Source organism: Periophthalmus magnuspinnatus, chromosome 9 (genome assembly GCF_009829125.3).
Source record: "Periophthalmus magnuspinnatus isolate fPerMag1 chromosome 9, fPerMag1.2.pri, whole genome shotgun sequence".
NCBI classification, from domain to species: Eukaryota; Metazoa; Chordata; class Actinopteri; order Gobiiformes; family Gobiidae; genus Periophthalmus; species Periophthalmus magnuspinnatus.
This window is the reverse complement of record NC_047134.1, coordinates 21,099,255-21,124,583: the sequence shown is the minus strand read 5'-3', so window position 1 is coordinate 21,124,583 and position 25,329 is coordinate 21,099,255. Positions and strand designations below refer to the sequence as shown.

Below are 25,329 nucleotides of genomic sequence, written 5' to 3'. Positions count from 1 at the left end.
GATACTAATCCGATTTTGTTCTGCGTGTGAACATAGCCAGTTACTCCAGGAGTTTATTGATTGACATGTGTCACCAGGTGTTTCAGTGATCAGATTGATTTAGTGCATAAACACCAATAATCAAATCGAATTATCGGGTTATCTCATTACTCTAGTTCTCAGATGTTTACTGCTCACATAATTGTAACCAGTGTCTATTTGCTTTGGGACTCCCACCTCCAACTATGTAAAAGTTAAACCTTGCTCTTTGTTTACCCAGAACTCTGCCGCAGAGATTAGAGCCGTTCTGGTCCGTGTGTGCGCCCGTGCCGTGTGTTCACTTGTGTTAAACGTGCGTGCGACTACGAGCGAGCGACGCTGGTGTGATTAGGCGCTTCCACTCTTTCATGTGTCTTTACTTCGCTCCTGCTTTGTTCCTTTTCTTAATTACAGCCAAAGCTACTCCTCTAGAGACCATGTAACCCGTACCATGCCCCCCCCCCCCACCTCCTCATCTCATCTCACCCCACCCATCCTGCCCCTCCCACCACCGGCACCCCCTCCCCTCCTCTGACTCCCCCCCCCTCACCCTCCCCGATTACCTTCCGTGCACAATTGAGATCAAAAAGACACTGGCGACTTGATGAGGCTGATGTTTTTGTAAGAAATGCAGATTTGTTATTGATGGTTGCCCCTGTTTGGGAATCATTACGGGACACGGTGTAATCGGATTCGGCGGCATCAGCATTTTTTGACCTAGCTAGTGCACGCTCCAAAAAAAAAAAGGCCAGATGTTGTGTATGGAAACTCTTACAGGCGCAATACCTGATTTTTACTGTGTTTAAAAAACCTGAAAAGCAGTGGTTATTATAAAGTTACTTACTAATTATTCACCGTGATGCGTTTATAAGCGCTTTTCACAACTTTCAGAGGTCTGAGTCAAGTTTTTTTTGTCACGTAATGGCAATAACAGCTGGCATGCTAACCGTACACTTCCTGATTCTTGACTCTTGCGAGCTTTACGCCACGTTAGAATGTTGTTACGTCCTCAAATCATACCTGGAGTTGTGTTTTGTTTTTATTCACACATGTTTATTATTGCATCTTGTCTACATCTTCAAACCTCAAAATGCTCTGTTCCACCTTGTGATGTCATGAAGTGGTAGTTTTCAAGTTAACAGCTACTTTTTACCTTTTGTTCGGTAAAGATTGGCAATTCCAGGGCTGAAATTATCCAAATTATTCTAAAGAAGGCGTGTGGAGTTTAAAAACACAGCACTTCCTGTATCAGCACATGACATCACAAGGTGGAACAGAGTGTTTTCTGTGTGTTAAAAATGTCACAGTTATTAAAACACAACTCCAGGTATGTTTATGATGAGGAAACAACAATATAACATAGATCAGAAAATAGTGTAGCATGGGTCTGGTTTGAAGTTGTCCAAAGTGATGAGTATAAGCGCTTTTCACAACTTTCAGAGACCGTTTTTAATTTTTTGTCCTGGTAATGCTAAGGACAACTAGCACGCTAACCATGTACTTCCTGAAACACTTTATAATCCAATGCGGACACTACATGTTGGACTTTTTTACCTCAAGATCTGCTTATACTATACATTTGTACTTGCTCAAACACATGGCAAAAATTGGGTACAGGCTCTTTAAGTTCACTATGTGTTTATCCCAAGCTCAAACGTGGCTATTATCACACAGCGCTTGTTAGCTCGTGGTTGTTTACGTCGCCCTATAGCCTCTCTCGTTGTCGTATAGCGATGCCTAAAGTTGAGTTTTCTTAGTGCGTACCTATCACACAGCTCATTATCTTCTCAAACACCTTCAGAAGAAACTTTTAGCTTGTGTTCACAGCTGCGCACATAAGCGGGTGAAACATAAGGATGGCATTTTGGAGAAGACACTGGGTGCACGAATAAGTGTATATGAATGTAACTTCGATCAATCAGTTAAAAAGTTAAAGATGCACTGTGTGACTTTTCTGGTGGAGAGGCCGATCTGCTTGTCTCCATGGCGATGTCATTGCTTTGTCTGGAGTGGTCCACGGTGGTATAAAACTCACGTGTCTTGGATTTATTTAATTACAGTTGTTTTTATTGCCAGACAAATACCTTGAAATATGCATCTTACTGTGAGTGGGCCCTCCGCAGGTGTTTTGCTTGTCTCCATAGTGATACCATAATGTGGAATATTTTAGGCAAAGCAACAGCCCTTCACCCACATTATAGGCCAACTTAAAGGGCTCATATTACACTATTTCTAATCTATATTATAATGTTTCCTCATCAAAAACAGACCTGGAGTTGTGTTTTGTTTCATTCACACATGTTTAACACACAAAACCTGCAAATTGAGGCTTCTCTCAAACAGAAAACACTCGGTTCCACCTTGTGATGTCACGTGCTAATACAGGAAGTGCTCCATTTTGTTTTTAAACTCCATCACCACTTGGATCATTTCAACCCTGGAATTGCCGATCTCTACTCAACTACAGGTTAAAACGCAGCTGTTAACTTGAAAACTAACACTTCATGACATCACAAGGTGGAACAGAGCATTTTGAGCTTTGGAGATGTAGACAGACGAGTAATAAAGGGTTACTCAAACATGTATGAATGAAACAAAACACAACTCCAAGTATGTTTTTGAGGAAATAACAGCATGTATTTCTTACCTTATTTGACACCTGTCTGTAGCTAATCACTGCCTCTGACTCTTTTCTCTTAATCAATCACCTCTCCAGCCACATATCTCCTCCTCGCCTCTCATCCACTGCAGCAGTAGAACCATGAGCCTCTTCAGCCTCACCATCTGCTCCTCTTCATTAACAGTACTGTTTTTTTGACTTTCTCTTTTCTTCTCTTCTTTTACCAGCAGATGTCTAAGTATTGGCTTTATATTCATCGCACTTTCGGTAGTACTGTGTTTCAAATCAAAATCAAACCAGCCATTTTAACCTGTTTAGAGTCTTATAGCGGAGAATGTTTTGCAATTTTCCAAAACAACAAGTCGTATCACAACTAATCAGCACCCAGCCTACCAACATACTACTCTGATCAAAAGGCAAATAAATGTTGTATACGACTCTTTGGGACCTAGTTAACTTTTGTCATTCTTCAGCGGTGATTCATGGGTATTTTGGGCCCCTAGAAACATCATTGTAATGGTGCAATATCGGACAGGAAAGACACAAGCGTTTTTGCGGGTTTATCCATCTCACATCATGTTTCTACTTTAATTTGTTTATGCAATTATTTTATGTGTGTGTTTTGGTTTTTTTTGGCTAATATTTTCTTACATGTGCACTATAACGTAATAATAATATCTTACATTGTACTATAACGTTTAACAGATGATGGTCAGTCTTGTAAGTCGATGGAAGAAATCACACTCCCTTTTCCCAACTGCAGCTGCCACAACGTGTGTATCGTTAAGCACCGTGTTAAATTTATATATCTATGGCTTTCGGAATTAAAACTGGACCGTTGCCATAGCGATTAACAATTTTAAACACAAATATTACGTCGGTTGAATGTGAAAAAGTCCTGTAAGTCTTACACAGCAATACGCAGCATGTATGGAGCACTGTACTAAATAAACTTGTGCCAACTCGGTTATTTTGAATTCAAGTTATACCAGTTTCAAAATTAGATTAATACCATCTTTTTTTATTTATTATTATTTATGTATTTTTTTCTTTTTCTTTCTTTCTTTTTTTTTTTTTACTCTGCTGATTAACTAGATTGTGCATGGATTTTATGAAAGCAAAAGTAGAGTCTAGCGTGAAGTTTTTAAGCTTTATGTTTATTCTTTATTAAAAAAAATAATAAAAAAAAGTTAAAATATTAGTTTGACACTTATTCCATGTAATAATTAACACTAAAGGAGCAATAAATGTAGATGAATGAATGAACTTTTTTTTTTTTTTTTTTTTTTTTAAAGGTAATCTCCAATCAGCTGCATTTCTGGAGCCCTTCAGTGCAGAGTTTAACCTTCTTATTAGCCTAAATGAGGGTGCGCTCGCTCCCGGTAATGGCTCGTCCCGGTGACACGGAGCGCCGTTTTTTACTGGTGGCACGACTTTGATTCTGTGGCGTCGTTTCATGTGCTGAAGATGTGAGTCTGCTGCCCCCACGTAAAAAAAAAAGGAAAGTACGAACAAGACAAAGAGGAGAGAAAGGAGGGGAGGGGGGGATGTGGGATGGAGAGCGTAATTAATTCACATTTTCTCCTTTAAATAAACGCACCGTAGATGAATTAAATATTGGACTATTTGAACTACTACTACTTTGCTTTTACGCGCGCGTATTCATTATCATATTGTGATTGCTCTCCCGCGCTCTGCCCAGAATATAAAAACACATTAGTGGAGGTATTTCAATAAACACTGGGATATAAACTAGCCAACGATTCTTCATTAATTTGCATGTACAACCTTTTAAAAGTCGTGCGTAAAACCGTGCGTCAGACGTGTTCTCTCCTGATACAAATAGATACAACCTGATATTCCTCGCCTTAATCTCAAACCAGGCTACTAATATCAAATTTCATACACGCCTCTAGATATGCCCGCTGTCGTTATGTTTAATGTATAAAGGTACCATGATAAATATGCATGTATTCAATTAGGGGTATTACGCACGCCTCATTTGCATAAGGATTTAGGAGCTTAACACCATATTTGTGCTATAAAACTTCACAATAGCCTAAATGCCATGTCGAGGGAGGAGAATCACAGGTGTGCGGATAAAAAAATAAACAAAAAAGACTATTATCAATGGAAAAATAAAGTATAAATATTGAAATTGAATGCGCATAATTTGCAGATAAAATGTTCCTTGTTTCAGGTGTGATTATGGAAATAAATTGTAAAGCGTAAAATAATATAAGCAATCGCAGGGTCGTTTGGGAACACAAGAGTAAGAGCTATAATAGAAAAAAAAATAAAAGGTCTTGGGTGTCATTTGCTCCTTTACAAGAAAAAAAAGGCGTCTTGTAATGACGACTTCAAACCCCTCCTCTCTGTGTCCTCCACCGATACGTGCGACTGCCCCCCAACCCCTTACTCCAATTAAGGGCATAGACCTAATTAGACTCAACCGATTCGGGATCAGATTATGTACTGTAGGAAAATACAATAGATATGGTTGTGCTTTTGAGTCAGTGTGAGAGAAAGCGATAAAATAAAATGCGTAATTGTTTTAAAGTCATTTTACGCACAATGAAATATATTTAAATGGAGTGTATATTGTTGACATATAGTACTTTAAAAATATGTTCATGTACAGTATTTATTGCACTATTGAATTAGTAAGTACAGGTAGTATATTAAAAAAAATATTGTTCACAATTTAAGAAAACGACTGGCAATGAAGTACTACTGAACTACAGCCTCAATGCTTTAAAATAAACACTTAAAAATAAAAATAATATATAATGAGTTAGTTATGGTTTTGCTAAACATGTTAATTCGAATATAATGCTGAAAATTAGATTGATTTATGTAAATTCTGTAGCATGCCTTGGTCTGAGATGTTGTAGCCATGGACACAAGAAACCACTGGGGAGAAGACACATTTTGGAGGAAGACTTAACCTCAAAATGTTAGAATGAGCGCGCATTGAAAGAGGGTTAAAATCACAGCAAACCATTAATAATAGATGCATTTTGTGAATTGGAGTCATAGCAGTTGCTCATACAAGCAATTTACCATCAGGAACGACTAGAAAAATAAGAAAATAAAGTGAACATTTGACAATAAAGGATTGTAAAACTATGGATTGGACGGTTGTATGTGAGAAGTATTAAGATGCTTGTGGAAACATAATAAACTGGAAGATATTTTAAACAGATGTCACAGCAGACGCCTTAGACATTCGTTTTCTGTGCGATTTAAGTGTGCGTAATGTTTAAAATGATTTCTGCCTTCTTGGAGCCATAACAACAATCAAAACAGTCGAGTCTCAGCGCTTTCTTCCTGTTTGCTGCACTTGCTGCCACTTGTTCCGCGGTGCGCAGAGCGGTGGGTGCCATGGAGCGGTGCCTCGGGGGGAAAAGTCCCAGCAGACCCCCTCCTGAGTGTGATCCAGCCCCGAACAAGAAAAGCCCTTTCGCTCCTAGACAGTCGCTCCTTCGCAAACACCCGCTTCTTATTTCCAGTGAGCGACAGCTGAAGTAGTATATAGGCGCACAATTTGACTGAGCAGCCAATGAACGCGGATGGTACGTGGTGACGCAACAGGGCCCCGTTGATAAGGAGCAGGGGAGTCCAAGCGGGACCTGAGAAGGAGGATCGTGGGTTTTGGGGGGCCAGCGTTAGTCTCGCCTATCATCGGCTGAACGTGGAGCCAACTCCTCCTCTACAGCGTTACGCACAGCCCCTGATCGAGACCCACCAGTCACCAAACACACTGCTGAGGACCAAGGATTGTAAAAGTGTTTTGTAAAGAAAATCAGCTCTAAACTTGGACTTAATCTGGAGAAAAAGAAAAAGAAGACGTTCCCTTTTTCTTTTTGGACATGTATTTTTTCTTCTGCTTGTGATGCTCTAGATGTAATCTGCTGCCCGGCTCTGGCACTGCCACTTGCACTGACTGTTCTGCGCGAAAAGGGACATCATTTTGTGCCAATGCCTCGCAGACTGCCGACATTCTGAAATATTAGTCCCGGCTGGAGGAGGAGGAGGAGAAGGAGAGGGGCTTCCACAGTTGGTACGTTCATTTAAACCAGCACAGAGAGGCTAGAAATATTAGACAAATACATTGCGATCGGCTGGAACGAAATCATTGGCTTGTTAATGAATTAGTGATAGCTTGTGAGGAATGAGAGGTGCACAGATTCGGATGACGGTTTCCATTGCCAGATGAGACGTAGTGTGGAGAACACGTGTCCAGTTTGTGTCTCGTAGTTTCCCCCGGTTCGGATCGCACTGTCACAGCAGCATAAGAAAAGGCTTTTTACGCACTGCTTTCTTTTGGAGTGGCGTGCTGCTTCTGATGGACATCTTGGCTTGCAGATCCGAAGAGAACATCTACAACATCATCCCCTCTGCGGCAACCATGCTCTTTCACGGCCTCCCCGGAGGCGACGTGCACGGCGTGGTGGAGGAGATGGAGCGGCGAGGCAAGAGCGAGTCCACGGCCATCAGCTCAGCCATCGACATGGGCGAGTCCGAGACGGTAGGACGCTGCGCAGAGCCGTGCCACGAGCACGCTCCACTCACACGGAAATGAGCTGTTTAGGTTTAGCTTTGAGAAACTTCCAAGGCCCACGCAGTTTGTGCTTAAAGTGTAGTTATAGTCAAAGTCGCTAAAATGAAAAACGTGCCAGGGTTTGTTAAAACTGTATTTAAAGTTTTATGCCTTTTAGCCTGTAAAAAATAAAAACTGCAGCTAATTCCTGCACTATAATTAATATTAATTAAAGTCAGGCAGAATACACCCAGTGACACCACCATACTACGGATTTTACATTTTAATTTATTTATTTTTTTATATGTCTGAAATATACAAACTAGTACTGGGCGAGAATTTACATTTACAGAGTAATTTTATATTAGGTTGAATTATAATAATGATAATAAATAGCCTCTCAATTACAAGGATATTCTTGTTTGAAGCTTAACTAAAAAAGAACAAAAAAACCCTCAAAAAACAAACAAAAGAAATATATAAATATATACATTTTTTGTGTTTGTTAAAATAGTTTAAAAAGGTACTGGCTACTATCCACATAAAATTTTATAGGAAATTATATAAAAACACAATTTCCAGCATAAGATTGTGGTTTTAAAAGACGTGTTTTTCTTCAATAAATGTATTTATTACTTTGATGTTTAGTAACTATTTCATTTTATTGTGTGTAGAATGTGTTTCTACGCACTGATTTGTGCAGTGATATTTCACAGCACAAATGCTAAACTTACTATCTGGTTAAATGTGCACCTAAAATGTTAGACTATTAAAGTCATGTTTTGGAGCCTAATATTTGTTTATTGATAAACAGACAGGACCATGGGTAAAAATGGGCCCTTTGTCCCTGTAGCATTTCATCGCACACTCTACCAGGCGTGTTATTGTCATTATACTTACATGTTCATGCTTGTCACTGACCGTCTGTCCTCGTGCCCTGTGTCCAGACCATGCCGTGCCTAAGCAGCGAGCGCGTGGCCCTGTGCGCGGGCTGTGGCCGAAAGATCGCAGACCGCTACTACCTTCTGGCCGTGGACAAACAGTGGCACATGCGCTGCCTCAAGTGCTGCGAGTGTAAGCTCAACCTGGAGTCCGAGCTGACCTGCTTCAGCAAGGACGGCTCCATCTACTGCAAAGAGGACTACTACAGGTATGGGCAGCGACGAGGTCCAATGTGCTCATCTGAGAAAAGTCACAGCAGCTACAGGGAAACTTCAGCAGTGTTTGGGTTATGGGCTATTCTCACGAACAACATGGACATATTTTAAATGAATTAACCAGGTTATATTTGTGAAAACATAGGCCATTCGCTTTTGTCACATTTTTACTGAGCGTTTTTTGACATGTTATTGTTGTGTCTCCTCATCCAGTGTTTTAACCTACATTATCGGCGCACTGTTTCCTGGTAAACTTTTGCACTGATTGTATTTTTATTATGTTTGGAGGAGCAGTAGCTCATGCAAATAAAGATTAACCAGTTTCAGGGAGAAGACTCAGTGCCAGCATGGTTGTTAAGCGTTAGCCTGCACATAACAAGCAGCTCGAGTTTTCTCCTGGGGAGAGAGAGAGCAGTCCCTCGGCACAAAGGCAATGAGAGGAGCATTGGAAAATCAGAGGGCGACGTGTTATTTTTCATATTGACCAAATATAGATATTATTTTGTTTTATTTCCAGCCAGACAATTTCTGAGGCATTTAAAGCTCGAAAGCAGCTCCAAACACGACATTGGTTTTATTTACAAAGTAATGTACTGGAGGAGTAATGTACACAAAAAATGTACTAAAATGACACTGACTATATCAATGCGTAATAAAATATATATATATTAAATAACCTTAGTTTCTATCAACGTTTTTCAAAGCTTTAAAATGTTGAAAAGACATAACTAAAAGACACGAGGTTCATCAAGAGCTAAACTGTCGTTCACAACAAATTGTCACGATTTTGGAGTTGAATAGCAGAGTTATTGAATTGCGCCAGTGTTTGACTTTTGCGCACAAACTTTTAGCAGCACTTTACAAACTTGCCTGAGTCTGCAGATGTGTCTATTGTTTTGTGCCTGTCCTGCTCTGACCCATGTGCAGCCGCTGATGCCGTGTCTGTGTTGTCCGCAGAAGATTTTCGGTGCAGAGGTGCGCCCGGTGCCATCTGGGCATCTCAGCGTCCGAGATGGTGATGCGCGCGCGGGACCTGGTCTACCACCTCAACTGCTTCACGTGCACCACGTGCAGCAAGATGCTGACTACCGGGGACCACTTTGGCATGAAGGACAGCCTGGTGTACTGCCGCCTGCACTTTGAGACTCTCATCCAGGGAGAATATCACTCTCACTTTAACCACGCGGACGTGGTGGGGCACAAAGGCCTAGGCCCGGCCAACACGCTCGGACTATCCTACTTCAACGGCGTGGGCACGGTGCAAAAAGGCCGGCCACGGAAGAGGAAAAGTCCCGGGCCTGGAGCGGAGCTGGCGGCTTATAACGCAGGTAAGACCTCTGCATAACGCGGAATACACCAGCTGCACTTTATGGCGCCTTTTTGTGCGTAATATAAACAATGAGAAAGAATGAACAGTAGACATGGAACTTGCAGTGGTTTTGTGTTAAAATGTATGCCACTGGGCCTACACGTCTACACCACAGTAGCCCAAATGACATTAAAAGACGTTAAACAATGTGCAGCTAATAACAGCAGAACCCTGAGTTATGCAGAGAGCGCACGAGCTGATTAGAGCTGACAGATTAACTGAACATTCCTATAGGACTTATGTGTCTGTTCCAACTCTCATAATAGCTTTATCACAACTCAGACGCGTTCTTAGCAGTGTTTTTAATCCCAACTGATTAAATATTGCATCTTATAACAAAGATAATATTATAAATAGCTCCACTTTGGTAAACTTTAGTGCGTTTGTGAGGGAAAAACTGTTTCAACGAGCATTCTAGTTTCCTCTTGTGTTTGTGCGTTATTAAAAACATGTTGTTTTCATCCGAGCTCGGAGTTCCTTGTTGGAAAATGGGGCCAAAACATTGTGCATGAATAAGCTTGAACAGAACCGCTTCCTGCCCGAGTGCCGAGGCTAAACCAAAGTTGAACTCATTCTCAGGCTGGCACTGCCGGGTCAGGCCTTATTCACTCTTAACCAGTCTATTTAGTTTGCTACAAAAAGAAAAACCTCCCAGATTGAAATACTGCACGGATATCTGTCAGTTTTAAGACACGATTAAAGTCACGTTCCAGTCTAACCAGGAGAGAAGACTTTTTTTTTTTTTCATTCTGTCCTCTTAAAGGGATAAAAAGCTAAAGTTTTTTGATGTTCCAGCTTTCGCTTTCACCCTTTTCCAGTTGTCAGGCCGCATAGACATCTTCAGACCCCAAAGCCCCCCTCCTCCTCACCCTCCTCAAACCTCCTCACCCCAACATTCCCCCTCCACCCCACCCAGCACACACATACACTCACTGCTGGAGCCCCCTTTTGCATTGGGACAGGGCCAAAACGGGTGTGTGTACCAGCCAACCAGATCAATGTGATTTGATGAGTTATTCACTGGAAGAGGGAGCAGGGAATACAATCACTTTCTTTCACTAAACGCTGGCTCTGGAATTTGATTTTTTTTTTTTTTTTTTTCTAAAGCTTTGGCCTGAAGTTGGATAACAATATTTCTTCTTTCTATTTCACCCTAAAGACATAAAATTTAGTCTTGTATTTTATTTGTTACTGATTTTACTGTATTGTCTATTTTCACAATATTCTAATTGTGCAAAATAATAATAATTTGGCTGTTGCGTAGGTATTTAAAAGACAATTGTACAGCCAAAGAACATATAAGTTGTAATAGTTCAAATAATGTATTTTTCCTCCCACCTGGGACATAAAAGTCACCTCTTAAAGTGCATACACCAAACTTCACTCCAATGTTGTAAGAAATACGATTTTTACAGGAGGATTTGTTCATATCAAATTCTTAGACTAGTAAAATAATTAAACATCAACAAATCCTTTCTTTCTTTTACTCTGGATCATATCTGGTTGACTGAGTGATTATACAGACAATACTTAGACTGATATATTCAAGTTTCAACACAACAAAATGAGCTTCAATTGGATTTTTTTTTTTTACACCAATTCGTTTACTCTTAGTGCAAGCCTCAAATACTAAATAAGATACCCAAAATCCCTTTGTATTTATTTGTACAGAATATGCTTTAAATAGGCAAATTTCTCAGATTCATATGTGACCAAATATGGTCAATTTTGTCAATTTTTGCACATAAATCCTTATTTTTCACATGATAAACACATGTAGGACCATCACTGCTCATATTAAGCTTCAGACTGATATCTCTAAATGTAAGATTTTTCCCTATTCACCTGCAGTGTCTCAAAAACAGTTTTATTTCTGGCTGCTGTGATGTAAGAAATCCCAAATGCTTATAAAGTATTCACAACTTAAAAAGGAAAAAAAAAATCTGTCTACAATTTATTTCCAATTAAACCCGCTTTTACAAATTTAAACACCCAAATTAAACTGATTAGACCCTTGCGAGACTCCTTTTGTTTTTAAAAGCCAAGAAAAACCTCTTTGTTGTCATTGTGGCCCTGGAGGAGTGAGCCGAGCAAAAAAGCTGCAGTGCGCCCTCTTCTGTCAGCACCGGGAACTGATAGCACCTGCACAGCCTGATCAAACCATACGCGCGCTGCTCAAACGTGGCATTGAGAGAGAAAAAAGAGAGAAAAAAAAGACGTAAATAGAAGATTAAAAACATGCGTAAAGACGGAGGAAGCCATGGAACCGTCTCGAGGCTTAAAATGTTCCAGCATATGTCGGGTCCAGTCAGCAGCATTTGTTTCGGCCTAATTAAGATAAGTGTTATTCTGGTGCGTTCCACTCTCTTCAGATTCAGAATTAGCCGAGCTCGCGTTCAGAAATCGAACTGTGAGGCGGGCAGCAACACTTCAGCCCGTGCCAAGAAATCCGCAGACTGACGAATACAAGGCAGTGCGCAATGCTGTGTCTTCCCCTCGGTGTGTGGATTGTAAAAGAAAATGTGGGATTGGGCTATGCAAGGAGTACATGGACCTGAACCAGAGGGAACCAGAGGAAGAGAGGGCAAGGGAGAGGATTCTGGGCAAAAGAGGGTTAGAATTGTTGCTGGGATTGTCCATTTAAGTAAAAAAAGGAGTTTATTTGACGGGTTATGCTGACTGGAATTCACTTTTGTGATGAAGTTTGGATGTTAAGTCGTTATTACTGACTATGTTGAATATCTAGATTTAAATTCCATGCATTTATCTTGAGATAAAACTGTAAAATTTGAGAAATGTTCCCAAAATGTGCCAAAATGTGCCAAAATGTGCCAAAATGTGCCAAAATGTGCCAAAATGTGCCAAAATGTGCGGTTAAGGTTCAAGTATTGCAGTGAATAGACAGCAACATAGGCCACAAAAGTTCAGAAATCACTTCACTTTTATTATATTTAAAGTTTCAGTCAAATTTTGCATACTTCCAAAACATCCAGAGCAATATTACGACTGTCTATTTCCAACTATGTCCCTTCTAGTTCTTATTAGAAGTAACCACAAGAAAATAATGCCGTTATGTCTTTGGTAAACAAGCATAGAATGAACTACTATCATTTTCCTTTTATGTTTTCCATTGCACGATAACCTCTCCAATTTCAAAATCTCTTTATTTCAAAAACTTATAATATGTGTTGGATCAATCAGGGACTTTACATGTCTGTGGGGACCAACTGGGACAAGTACAGGACTAGTTTAAAACACACACGCACGCTGGTATTATCATATAAAACTATAATACAGATGATAGGTATGAGCAAAGAGATTACAAAATGTGCTCAAGAATACCGTTACTGCATAAAATATTACTCTAGTTGAAGTGAAAAGTACATCGCAACTACGTTTAGTTGCTAAAGTTGTTGTTATCAAGTAGAGCTGAGTGATATGGGGGGGTATTATGTTATAGGACAAGCATGGGATTGAGATTAGATGTGCAATTTAGGTTTTAATTATGAGATTGTGGTTTAAATTCACATTTTAAATGAGTCCAGAAGAGCTGAGGTAACGACTGAAATCTGAACTGACAAACTATTACAAGAATCACGTGTATTAAACAACATGTTATAGATCAAAACTACAGGGCTGCGGGGTATTTTTTTTACGCAGAATAAGACAGGAGATGTTGTTGTTTGTGGAGGAAACTATGATGCTTCAAAAATTGGCCAAGATGTGTCGATTCAAATTATTACCAAGTGTAAAAATAAGCGTTGGTATTTTATATGTAATCGCGTCATACAAAAATAGGGGCACATAGGGACGAGTTCATTGGCCCAGAGCAGAGATCCGGGTATGGTTCACATCTGGAGGAGCAGCTGTCAGGTCACTCACTATGGAGATCTGGAGTCCATTGATTTTTATGAGTGTACATGACAACCAGGAAGTAACAGACAAGAGCAGACAATTCTCCCTGTGACACGAGCCATCACGTGTACGCAGGGAACAGAGAGCTTTAACAGGGCTAGTGAGTTCAAGCGTTTACTTAAAAATGAAAAGGAAAAAGTGGGGAAGTGTTTATTATTACATGGTTTAAAAAATCTACAAATATTACCATACTTTTGGCGTCATGAAACTGAATTTTTTTGTGATAGTTACATTTTTATTTTAAATGTTTTTTGGATTTTTTAATGTATTTTATAATGTGTGAAAAACTAGTAATGCACGCTGTGGTTTAAACTCAACGACATTGGAACAAATATCTTGTGAAATCCTGATAAAAACGTGCTCATTTCCAACTGCTGCTTTAAAAAGACGACTTAACGATGTGTTGTCATGAGAACAACTCATTATTAACTCATGAATTAATAGTAACAAGGCATTAATTAACCATTCCCGCTCATAGACATGGATTTACATTGTGTACTACTTCTATATCAGTGCTGAACTTGAATCTATTACTCAATACTTTAACATATTCTTCTGGTAAAACTATAATCATAAAGTTTAGATGGCGCCTCAAAGTTTGGGAACATCTATAGTGTAATTCTGAAGTACGTTTTTTTTTTTTTTTTTCCTTCCTGGGTCAGTGAGTATTTCCAAGTTTCATAATGTGGTTCTTACACTAAGAAAATATTTGGCTTTTCCAGTTCCACTTCTGTCTAAACTTTTGCTACTTGTGCGTAAACGTAAAGCTATTGTTTAATCCCGAGTATGTATTTGATTTAAAATAATCTCTATAATCTGAGCTAAATGAGAAAAATATGGGATTACATTTGAGCTACAGTGGCTCAGTTGGTAGAGATCGGAAGGTTGGCGGTTCGGATCCCGCTCTCGACGTAAACATCTTTGGTAGATCCACCGCCGAGTGCAATTGGGAGTGCAATTCCAGCTCTTATAAATGAATGCTGTTGTTGTGTGCTTGGGCAAGACACTTAACCCATCTCCGCCTCCATGTTTGTGTACACTGGTGTGTGAATGTGTGTGTGAATGGGGTTGGGTGAGTGGTGCCTTGATGTAAAGCGCTTTGAGTGACTTGAAGGTGGAAAAGTGCTATATAAAAAAATATGGCCATGACCATGATGGGTTAATCTAAATATTTTTTTAAAATCGGCAGCACTTACATTATAACTACACTTAAATTAATCCCAATAATAATAATAATAATAATAATAATAATAATAATAATAATAATAATAATAATAATAATAATAATAAAAAAACAATAATAAAACAATAATAAAAATAAATCAATAAAAATACACTAATAATAATAATAATAATACCCTAACTTCTAACCATAACCCTTCAAAAAATAGGTACTAAGCCTAGATCATCTTAATAAACGATTTGTTCTTTCTGAATGAAGTCTAGAGGTGTAAGTGTACGTTAAAATGTCGTTATTATATAGTTCTACCTAATCACCTAAACTCACACATGCCCACATCCAACCTTATGTGACAGAATTCCCACCCTCGTATTAATCACACATATCTTTAACCGATCGTCTTCTCCCTGCGTCTCTAGCCCTGAGTTGTAACGAGAACGACGGAGAGTCTATGGACCGGGACTCGCAGTATAGCTCCAGTCAGAAGACCAAACGCATGCGCACCTCCTTTAAGCACCACCAGCTCCGCACCATGAAATCCTACTTCGCCATCAACCATAACCCAGACGCTAAAGACCTCAAGCAGCTGGCACAGAAGACCGGCCTCACCAAAAGAGTCCTGCAGGTAAAAACGCATGTGGGTTTTATATGAAGTGTTATAGAGTCATGGGTAGTACGGGGTGGGGGGTGTGGCCATGAGTATAATATAGAGAGTAGTCTTACAAAACAGTACTCATGTAGAAGTAGAAAAGTATTCAGTGAGTAATCAAGTGGGTATGACAGCTTAGTCTAATTACACTAAAACATAGTCAAATGATTATATTAAGATTTATACAAGATTATATTAAGATTTTACTAAATATCTTGCCTAGTTTTGTCTTTTTTTTTATTTTATTTTGATTAAGTTTATATGACTCAAAATTTACCTGTCCAGACAATCGTACACCACATAACCAATCACACCGTAATCCAGCTTTGTATTTGTATTATGTGTGTGTTTTTTTAAGTTGTGTGTAGTATTAGTATTATTATTATTATTATTAGTTTATCATTTCACTTCTTGGCCGTACATGGAAAGCAGATATGACACACGCATAGGTGATTTCATAACTTTTACCTGGCAAATATAAAGACTCCAAAACGTGCCTAAATTATGCAATATTTATGATTAGGCTAATATAGTATTTGGTGTTTTTAGTATTTATTATTTGGTCAAACTAGGCTTTTTAATTTTCTTTTACACGTAGTAGCAATAAAAACACTTTAAAGACGTCATATTGTTACACATCTTAAAAGAAAATAAGTTAATATGTGGATTTTATGCACAGTTTGGGCAGAATGAGGTGGGTAGTGTGGCTAAAAGTGTGATAAGGGGTTTTCTTCTTAAAATATGATGCAAGTAGAAGTAAAAAAAATATTTAGTGATCAATCGAGAGTGCTTTAAGTATTTGGTAAAACAAGGCTTGTAAATATGTGGATGCGATATTTGATTTTTATTTATTTTTTAGTACTTATGCCAAGGTTGGTAGTACTTATGCCAAGGTTGGTAGAGTAGTGAAAATGCTTTAATATATATATATATATATATATATATATATATATATATATATATATATATATATATATATATATAGTATTTTTAGTATTGTAAAAAGTAGTAATAAAAGATGCTTCTAAATGATTTTACAATTAAATGTTTAAGTAGTTTCTAAAAAGTTACTTTCATGTCAAATCTGATACTTCCATATTGTACATATAGTAGTAAGCAAATGTTATTATTATTTTCAAATCCGTTAATATGATTTGAAAGTGTCCAAAACCGTCTTTCAGATAAAAAAAAAAAAGAAAAACAACACAAAATGATTACTTTCAGAAACGTAATTTAATCCTGTAAAGTTACTCATGTACAGTGTGTAATCCGTCACTACCGTCCTGTGATATTTTCTATATGTAAACACTTAGCTGGAGTGTTTTGCCAAGTAGCCAAAGGAATCCAGCAGGCGTCCAAGTCAAACGTCCCTGTGTCCAAGTGCAGTATACTGAATGAGCTGAAGAGAGCCAAATAAAAGGCTGCTTAACTTTTGGACAACTTTCAGCAAGCTATAAACATGCACGCATAAGGATACACACTATTAAATATACTTTAACTAAGGGAAATTAGTATAAATCACTAGTTTAACTTAGGTTTGAGTTTATATCAAAGCTGGACCAGAGTGTTTAACCAATCGCACGCTCCAAGTTCTTGACCAATCACACGCCCCAAACCAAAAGCAGTGATCCAGTTCAGAACACTGGAATTGTCAACGGCTGAGTCAAAGTCTATAAACCAGGAATGGTGCATGGCTGAGGGAAAGATAGTAGTTCCGCTCAAGCCTCCTACTTCTTAGAATATATTTTTAAAAAATGGAAAAAGTGTTAGGGAAAAAGTAGCATGACATAACACCGAGGGATCTGAAGTCTTATCCAGTCCTCTAGATAAACCTATAAAATGATTATTCCCATTGAATTTCTATACATGTTTTGTGGATTATGTCATAGGGATTTTATATGTTAAGGAAAGCATAGGGTTGGTACATGAGACAAAAGTATTGCTAGAACTATTACTGAAGTACAAGTGTCCAGCCATTACTAGAAAATACACATACAGAGCTGTACAAATATAACTAAAACACATTACGTTTAGGGCAGAACTATGTAAAAATTAAGTACAGACACTCAGCAAATCTCTTACTAAATTGGTTTAAATTTTAATTTTAAACACAATCTTAGAGATAGGAGGAAAATGGACACTTAATACTGATATATATATACTCATGGAGGTATGTTCTCATGCAAAAACAGTCATATTTACAATTTCTCTCAAAAAATACAATGTTTAGTTTATGTAGAGCTATATTTACTAAGCCATAATAATAATGCCAATATAAAATGATAAATAGTAATGCATTTTAATACAAAATCCATGGGTAAGATCGATATCACAATACTTGCCATAGTATTACTTGGTATTATATCAAAACAAAAGTCCTTGGTACTGCCCAGCAATACTAGATCTTGAAAAGGAGAGTTTTTCTTTAAAAAATAAGCTTTACTATAACAGTTTTCACCACATTTTGCCAAATATTGCAGAAGAAATACAAATACTTATATACATTTATGTCAATCACCATCCAACTATATCTTATCTACAAATTTGTGCTGTTAGGCAGTCTGTTTTGGATATATTCTGAAAAAAAACATCAAAAATCTCTTGTGATAGAACACGAACAGAACGCGTAGTCTAATCTTCATAGGAGACATGCAACAGCCCTGTCTGATTCCCACAAAGACGACAGAATTATCTGGGGAACTGGGAAATGAAACCAAGAGTTTGTGAATATGTTTTATTATTTTTTATTTTTTACGAGCGAGATGAAGGCACAAAATGACGCGCTGGCTTTAATTAACGCTGGGAGAAAACAAAGGCTGCGTTTTGCTTTGATACGCTTCAGTTTCGGTCCCCGTTACTGAAGATTTCACTGCCACTGTATCCCAGGGCTCCGTCAACATCATGTCTCTTCGCTAACGCCGCAAATCTCAGACCGCCTACTCTGTCTGTCCAGTTATTAAAAGGACTGCGGATAAGGGAGAGAAGTAAGAATATGTCGGTTTTCAGAAATACTGACTTTTAGCAGATGATTTTTGTTTTATTGTGCAGGGAATGGATACTTGTGAGTGTAGCAAAAACTGCAGTTAGGTTACAAATACATACAATTAATCTTAAGTATGCAGATGTATATATATAATTTGCAAAAGTCTTGTACTGTCAAGCTAGAAACAACCCATTTGAAACATTTTACCATTTTTATTTGACGCTGAATCGCAAACGTGACCGAGTCCTGGAGTAAACTGGACTCAAACCAGTGCCAAATCACGACAAATGTGAACACCTCATAAGAAGCACACTATTTTGAAAAAGTTACTTTCCCAAATATAGTTTCTATCACCTCTATCTTCCTACTGCATTTTCAAACTATCCATATCTCCATGCATATTGTCGAGATAAGAAACCCCATTAAAACCAAGAGGCCACCGCTTTGTAAACCAAAACATAAAAGCTATTCTCTACCTTTCAGAAGCTACCGGTGGCTTTCTCTGCTTTAGAAAGTGACTCTGGTCCGCAGCAGAAGGCAGCTTTGTGTATTTAAGTGGCCTTTTCTTCTTCTTGTTTTTTTTTTTTTTTTTTATTCCACACATAGGGACACACGGAGATGTTGGCTGCTGCTGGCTAGTGTGCTCAGTCCAAACTAATAGGACAGTATACAGGGAGGAGGTAATAGGTGGCGTCTATAAGGGTTCTTTGAGGATTTTGCACTAGAAAGTTGTTTCTTGGAAAAGTACACTAAGATAAAGTGAAAGTTTAAGTACAAGAAATCTGACATGCAGTTATGTATAGGCTGTAGGGTTGGCAAAAGTACAAAAAATCTAGATATACTAATCAACATAAAAACTAGTATCGAAACTAGATATGTATTTGAACAAGTATAAAAAAGTCATATAGGACAGAAATAAACCATTCCTGAATAGCTTTAGAACAGTGTTGTCCAAACTACGGCCCCAGGGCCAAATCCGGCCCTCAGACCAATTTTTGTCAGCCCCCATGCTTCCTCTTAAACTGGCCCAATTGATCAGGAAGTATATTTTACTACAAAATGAAGAGATTCTACCTCTATAACCTGAAGAACATAACACTGCATTGTGACACAGACGTAAAAAACAATCTTCCAAGTCTTATTAAAGGTACAATGTCTCTGTCAAACCTGTGTTAAATGCACCATTTGACTCGCTGTAGTGACACTGGTCTGTGGCCCTCTGCTTCAAATATGTCTCAGTGTGCGGTGAAAAAAGTACGGATAACTCTGCTTTAGAATGATCTTGAGTTGTATCAGAACAAGTATAAGACACATAGACTAGTATACACCCGTGGATCCCTATGGAATCCACCTAGATGACTGAAGGATTGTACAGATATAAGACTACAGGGTCATATAAAAGCACTACTATAAAATGCACTAGGATTTTATGTTGAAATGACTTTCTATTCTCTAAATAAACTGCTTTTATTGTCATCGTGATTTTGGAACCTGCATTGAGCATCTTGTCTACTCCTTAGTATCGATCTCGAATTTGAAATTTCAGTACTGTAGAACACTAATAGGCTAATAAGAGATACTCTAGATTTGTTGTAAATGAACTATCGCTGTTCAGTTAATCACATTTTATCAAGATTATGTTTCTGTCATTTCTAATTGTCAACGATGAGCTTGGGTCTTTTTAATGGGGGAGATCCACAACCAATCCTCTATCAGTAAAAGCATAGGGTTTGAAGCAGAGATTAAAAATTTAAAGGAGGAAATTTTACCCTTTTTCGTTTTGTTTTTGTTCATGAAATTGAAAGCCTTTGTCATTTGGTTTCTGATAAAACTGGATTGAAAATTGTTCGATCGAACTGTAAACTTGAACTAAAACCTGGACTAGACGAGGATGAGAACAGGAAGTATGAATGCAGTTTATACAAGAAACTACTGCTTACTTCGTTATTGGGTTGAAGCTTAGACACACAATGATAACATGTAGACTACAGTTACTCAAGAGACATGAAAGAGTCTATAGAGGGCTAACCACTCTGCCACTGTGCACCCATTTCCCACCCCAGTTTTCTGTTAACCCCTGACATGACCACAGACAACTGCTTGACAAGAATCATAAAAGAGAGTGGATTTAAAGGTGCAGTGCGGCACTTTCACAATGCCTGCTTGTTTCCATAAAGATGTCATTGCCTTGCCTGGATTGTTCCGCAGTATGGCATTAAACTGACCCTCCACCACAAAAGTTATGCAGTGCACATTTAGCGTGTTGCAAAAATATGTTCATTTTTTACATCTCAGAATTGACTGTCTGCAAAAAGAACCCATGTTTATGGATATAAAAGTTGACAACATGGACGGGTTTTGATGATCAGTTAGTCAAATTAGACTTTACAAAGTTCAAAATACATAAAGAATAGCAATTATAGAGCTTTATATTTTGTGTTTAGATCGTAGCCCTTAGTTAACATTCCGTTTACGGTCTATGTGGTCAGCTGGTGTATTGTTGGTGCTCTTACTAGACTCATAACTGAACAACAATAACAGTGTTGAATGTAAACTCCCTCTCCACGCTCTCATATTATTGCACTGTCTGAGTGAAATGATAAAAACATGATCATGTAGACTAGTCTTTTTAACAGGAAGTACCTTGGGATATCATTTTTCATTTTGTTGGAGGCTCACCACACGCCTTTTAAGAATGAATCACTCCATATTCAACCAAGATGAGATAGTAACAATTCTGAAACAATGGTACATTTTTTCACGGCATTCTTATCTCAATAAGCTCCCAAAAATTCACATTCATCAACATGTACATTTCTTTCAGTTGTGTTGTTTACTACTACTACTACCAGTCCTATTACTACTACTTATACTACTAATATTACTACAGAATGAATGACTATTTTTATTGAAGTGTCATGCGCTCAGGTGTTTATATGACACTTTCACCATGTCTGTCATGATAAATACATACAAATACATAAATGTAGTACATACACACAAAATCCAACAGTCACACTAAATCTACGACTACTACTACTACAACTACTACTAAGCCTACAACTACCACTACTACTACAACTACTACTAGGCCTACAACTACCACTACTACCACTACTACTACTACTACTACTACTACTACTACTACTACTACTACAACTACTACTAGGCCTACAACTACCACTACTACCACTACTACTACTACTACTACTACTACAACTACTACTAGGCCTACAACTACCACTACTACCACTAGGCCTAAAACTACTACTACCACTACCACTACCACTACTACTACTACTAGGCCTACTACTACCACCACTACTACTACTACTCTTACTTATTCAGTTTTTTATGCCACTTCTCTTGGTATCTGTAATACTGGCAATGTATGTTTTTTGTTTTTTGTGTATTAATCATTTTTCCAATGCAAACCGCAGTTTATATACATATGGGGCACACGTTTTTATGCAGACATATATAAGAGCTTCATATGTGGCACAACAAAATACATAAACTCCATGCCCGATTAAGAGTATTTTAGTATTTTCTGTGGTATTTTTGCATATATAAAGTTACTATTCTCAAATAATTAACCATTCACCGTTCTCTCTCTTGCAGGTGTGGTTTCAGAATGCCCGGGCCAAGTTCCGGCGAAACTTGCTACGCCAGGAGAGCACCGGAGTGGACAAGGCGTCGGACGGGTCGACGCTGCCGGGCGGGACCCCCTCTGGCCCCGCCTCTGAAATCTCTAATGCCTCCATGAGCCCCTCCAGCACCCCCACCACCCTCACGGACTTAACCAACCCCACCATGCCCACAGTCACCTCCGTCCTCAGCTCTGTGCCAGGCGGGCTGGACGTTCACGAGTGCCGGAGCCCATCACAGACCACGCTGACCAGCCTCTTCTGATGGAACAATACACCTCCCCTTTTCCCTTTTACCTTCTACCTTTCCTGAAAAAAATGGCCTCTCCAATATCTCCCTATAGGGCAGTTAAGTGATGACGTCATACCTTCTGGGTCCAATACTTCCAGCGCAATAGACTATTTTAACTTTCTAGCTGATTTAATACTTCAATGATATAAATATTTTAAAATGCATTTATCTTTTACAATTTGGTGCGTTATCAGTTACATCAACCTGAAGGTAATATGATGTTTTGCCCTTTGACAACACAGTATGCACTTATGGTCATGTTTTATTTTATACATATATAACTATAGTATTTGCACTGCATCAATCAAGGTCAGAAATGAAAAATAAATAAATAAATAAATTGCAGTGTCACTAATAGTGTGGTATTAGGATTATAACGGCCACATGCATTTTTTTAAATTTATTATCAAGAAAATATCAGCCATGTTTAGAGGTTATTTACAATCTTCATATTTATGTTTAATCATAACTTCATGAAATAAAGTAAAGTGACAGATGTGCCCTGTTACTATTTAATTACCACAGTAACACGATTTGTTTGCCTGCTACTTCCTGCTTTATCACACAACTAGTACTACTACTTATTATTCCCGATTATATTGTATCAGTCTATGGACCTGAACTTTTAGCATATGTGCAAATTACAGAAATAACAAATACAAAAAAAAAGTGCATCTTAAAAATAACGAATTTGATGTGTAAAATAATAAATTAGTCCTAAATAATCATATTTTAAAAATTGGTAAATACGTTAATACAAATAAACAATATTGATATACTGATAGAGCTGAAAGGAATACTAATACAAGTCTATGGAGCTGGAACAGTTTGGACCCCAGGTAGCTGTGATGTCACCTGTGATGTCATATTTAATGGCCCTATAGCCCCGCCCCTTAGTCGTGGATCTAACACTGAGCACTGTCGACTGCTGTGGACTCCGGTGGGACTCTGGAAAAACCTCTCTTCTTTTCACTTCGAGCCACACAAACATTTGCATAGTGCGGCCTAAGGAACACTGGTCGTTATTTTGATGTTGTCTTGTCGAGAACTGAGGAGACTTGATTTACATTTTTTCAATGTTTACAGAAAGAGACTGCAGCCAGAGATGAGAAAAAGAAAAAAAAACTGCTTAACTTTTTTTTTGGAAATTTGTTTTTTTCCAGCACAGTATTTATGTTGTTGTACAAGAGTCACTGTTAGAAGGATTGTAAAAAATTCTCTTTTGAAAACTGAGATTAAACACAGGTTACTAAATCCCACCGTGTCCTGTGTCTTATAGTTCTTTTATTTTTTAATTTTTTGTAGTTTTTATTATTTTTTTTTTTTATTGATACAAAATATCACAAATTCTCAAGACTGTTATGTTTTTGTAAATTTTATTCTAGGCTCAAGCTGCTGCTGTGTTTCTTTTATATAATGTATTTATTAGTATTTATTGAAACTCAAATAAATAAACAATTATAATGAAGTCATCCCTCCTTCACAACTTTAAGATTTCAGGCCTGTTTAACAACATTATTTCAAAGTTGTTGTTTTTTGAATTAAAAATAGATTTTCACATAAAAACATAAAATAGATGTTTGTTGATTTTTTACACTCAGTGGAATCTCCCACCTTAAAACCTTAGGTAATGATATTACACTTTCACTAGTGTTGGCTGGTTTGGAGTAGTTGAGAAACATGTTGTGAATGGGAGTGATTCAGTCCCACACTGCTCTAATTATACACATGTACACTCCTCTGCATTACCCGAGGATAACCAAGTTTCATGACCGTAGTCGTTAAATACCAACTTAATCATTTCAACTTTAGGCTAAATCATAATTTTATCTTTATATTTCCTTGCTGGGTTGGCTTTAAAATACTTCAGTGTCACTTACCTATATAATAACTATGCATTATATAGCCTTAATAAAGTATGAGACTTAATGCATGGAAATTAAAAACTATTCAGAATTAAAGGGTTTTGGGTTACCAGCATAGGAGTTAATCTTGAATCATTCTTAGTAAATTATTCTATTATTGTTGATTTTGATGGGTTACTACAGTCTGCTGACCAATGTGAAAAGAGGGTGGGGAAAAAAGTGTTTTCACAGAGCAGCATTATACATAAAATCACCAAACCACTCTTACCAGATTTGCAGATCAGATATAAATCAATATATCAGTATAAAATTGCTCTAACACCCATCCTGTGCCAAAGGAATGGATGAAATCAGAATTATCATAGATTTTTAGTCAAATACGGATTTACTGCACAGGCATCAAATTGCAGGGTTCAAATATCAAATACTGATAAAATGCGCAAGTACGGTTTAATAAATGCCTTTATATGTAAAAAATAATGTAAATGGAGCATGTACGTACATTACTTAAATTACAAGTGCTAATACATAGGTTTTAAATACATGTCTTCAAAGTCTTTTTTAAGTATTGATTTGAAGAGTTCGGGCGACTCCTTGTTTGTCCTGCAGAGCCTTTCAAAGACTAGCTCTAAATCCACATGGCAGATTAATTACACAAGTAACTTTGGCACCTACAAAGTCAACTCTAAATGAATAGTAAGTTCAGAGCTCACAGGGGAGAGACAGAAGACAGTCTTTTCTTTCATCTTTATCAATGCATCACCAGCCAATTAAAATGTTCATAATAAATGCCCGGTACAGTCTTAGGCCATTGAAATCCATGTACGGCATTGTTTTAGTTAAATACATTCAAACTAGTCTTCTATTACACGCTGTGCAGTATAGTGTTATCTCCATGTGTTTAAATCATTTATATTCTTACATTTTCAAAGATATCTGTAACCATATGTTGTCTTTTTTTGTAACAGTGGTAGTGCTGTGCGTTCACCCTTACCACATGGTCAGCAGTTCAATCCTCGCTTCAGTTTTCATGTATGAGGGGCACTTTATACATTCAAACAAACCGTCTTAATATTGCCAGATGTTAAGTA

General features: G+C 37.9%; 1 protein-coding gene across 2 annotated transcripts; it reads left to right on the top strand.

Moving 5' to 3' along the window:
- Nucleotides 1-6,272: 6,272 nt before the first annotated feature.
- Nucleotides 6,273-23,427, top strand: lhx2b (LIM homeobox 2b). 2 transcript variants are annotated; one of them, XM_055224086.1, is made up of 6 exons: nt 6,273-6,701; nt 7,007-7,169; nt 8,129-8,331; nt 9,296-9,666; nt 15,222-15,427; nt 22,056-23,427. In XM_055224086.1, the coding sequence occupies exons 2-6, from the start codon at nt 7,050-7,052 to the stop codon at nt 22,344-22,346; spliced, it is 1,191 nt and encodes a 396-aa protein (XP_055080061.1). In that variant the 5' UTR covers nt 6,273-6,701; nt 7,007-7,049; the 3' UTR covers nt 22,347-23,427. The 2 variants fall into 2 exon arrangements, with proteins under 2 accessions (XP_055080061.1, XP_033828851.1); XM_033972960.2 differs by lacking the exon at nt 6,273-6,701 and having other exon boundaries at nt 6,919-7,169; nt 22,056-22,449.
- The last annotated feature ends 1,902 nt before the right edge of the window (nt 23,428-25,329 follow it).

Excerpts from the sequence above, each read along its gene's own strand:
- lhx2b (XM_033972960.2), top strand. The coding sequence starts at position 6,987 with ATGGACATCTTGGCTTGCAGATCCGAAGAGAACATCTACAACATCATC. Across the intron at positions 7,170-8,128 it reads ACATGGGCGAGTCCGAGACG|ACCATGCCGTGCCTAAGCAG; the intron begins GTAGGACGCTGC and ends CCCTGTGTCCAG. Across the intron at positions 15,428-22,055 it reads TCACCAAAAGAGTCCTGCAG|GTGTGGTTTCAGAATGCCCG; the intron begins GTAAAAACGCAT and ends TCTCTCTTGCAG.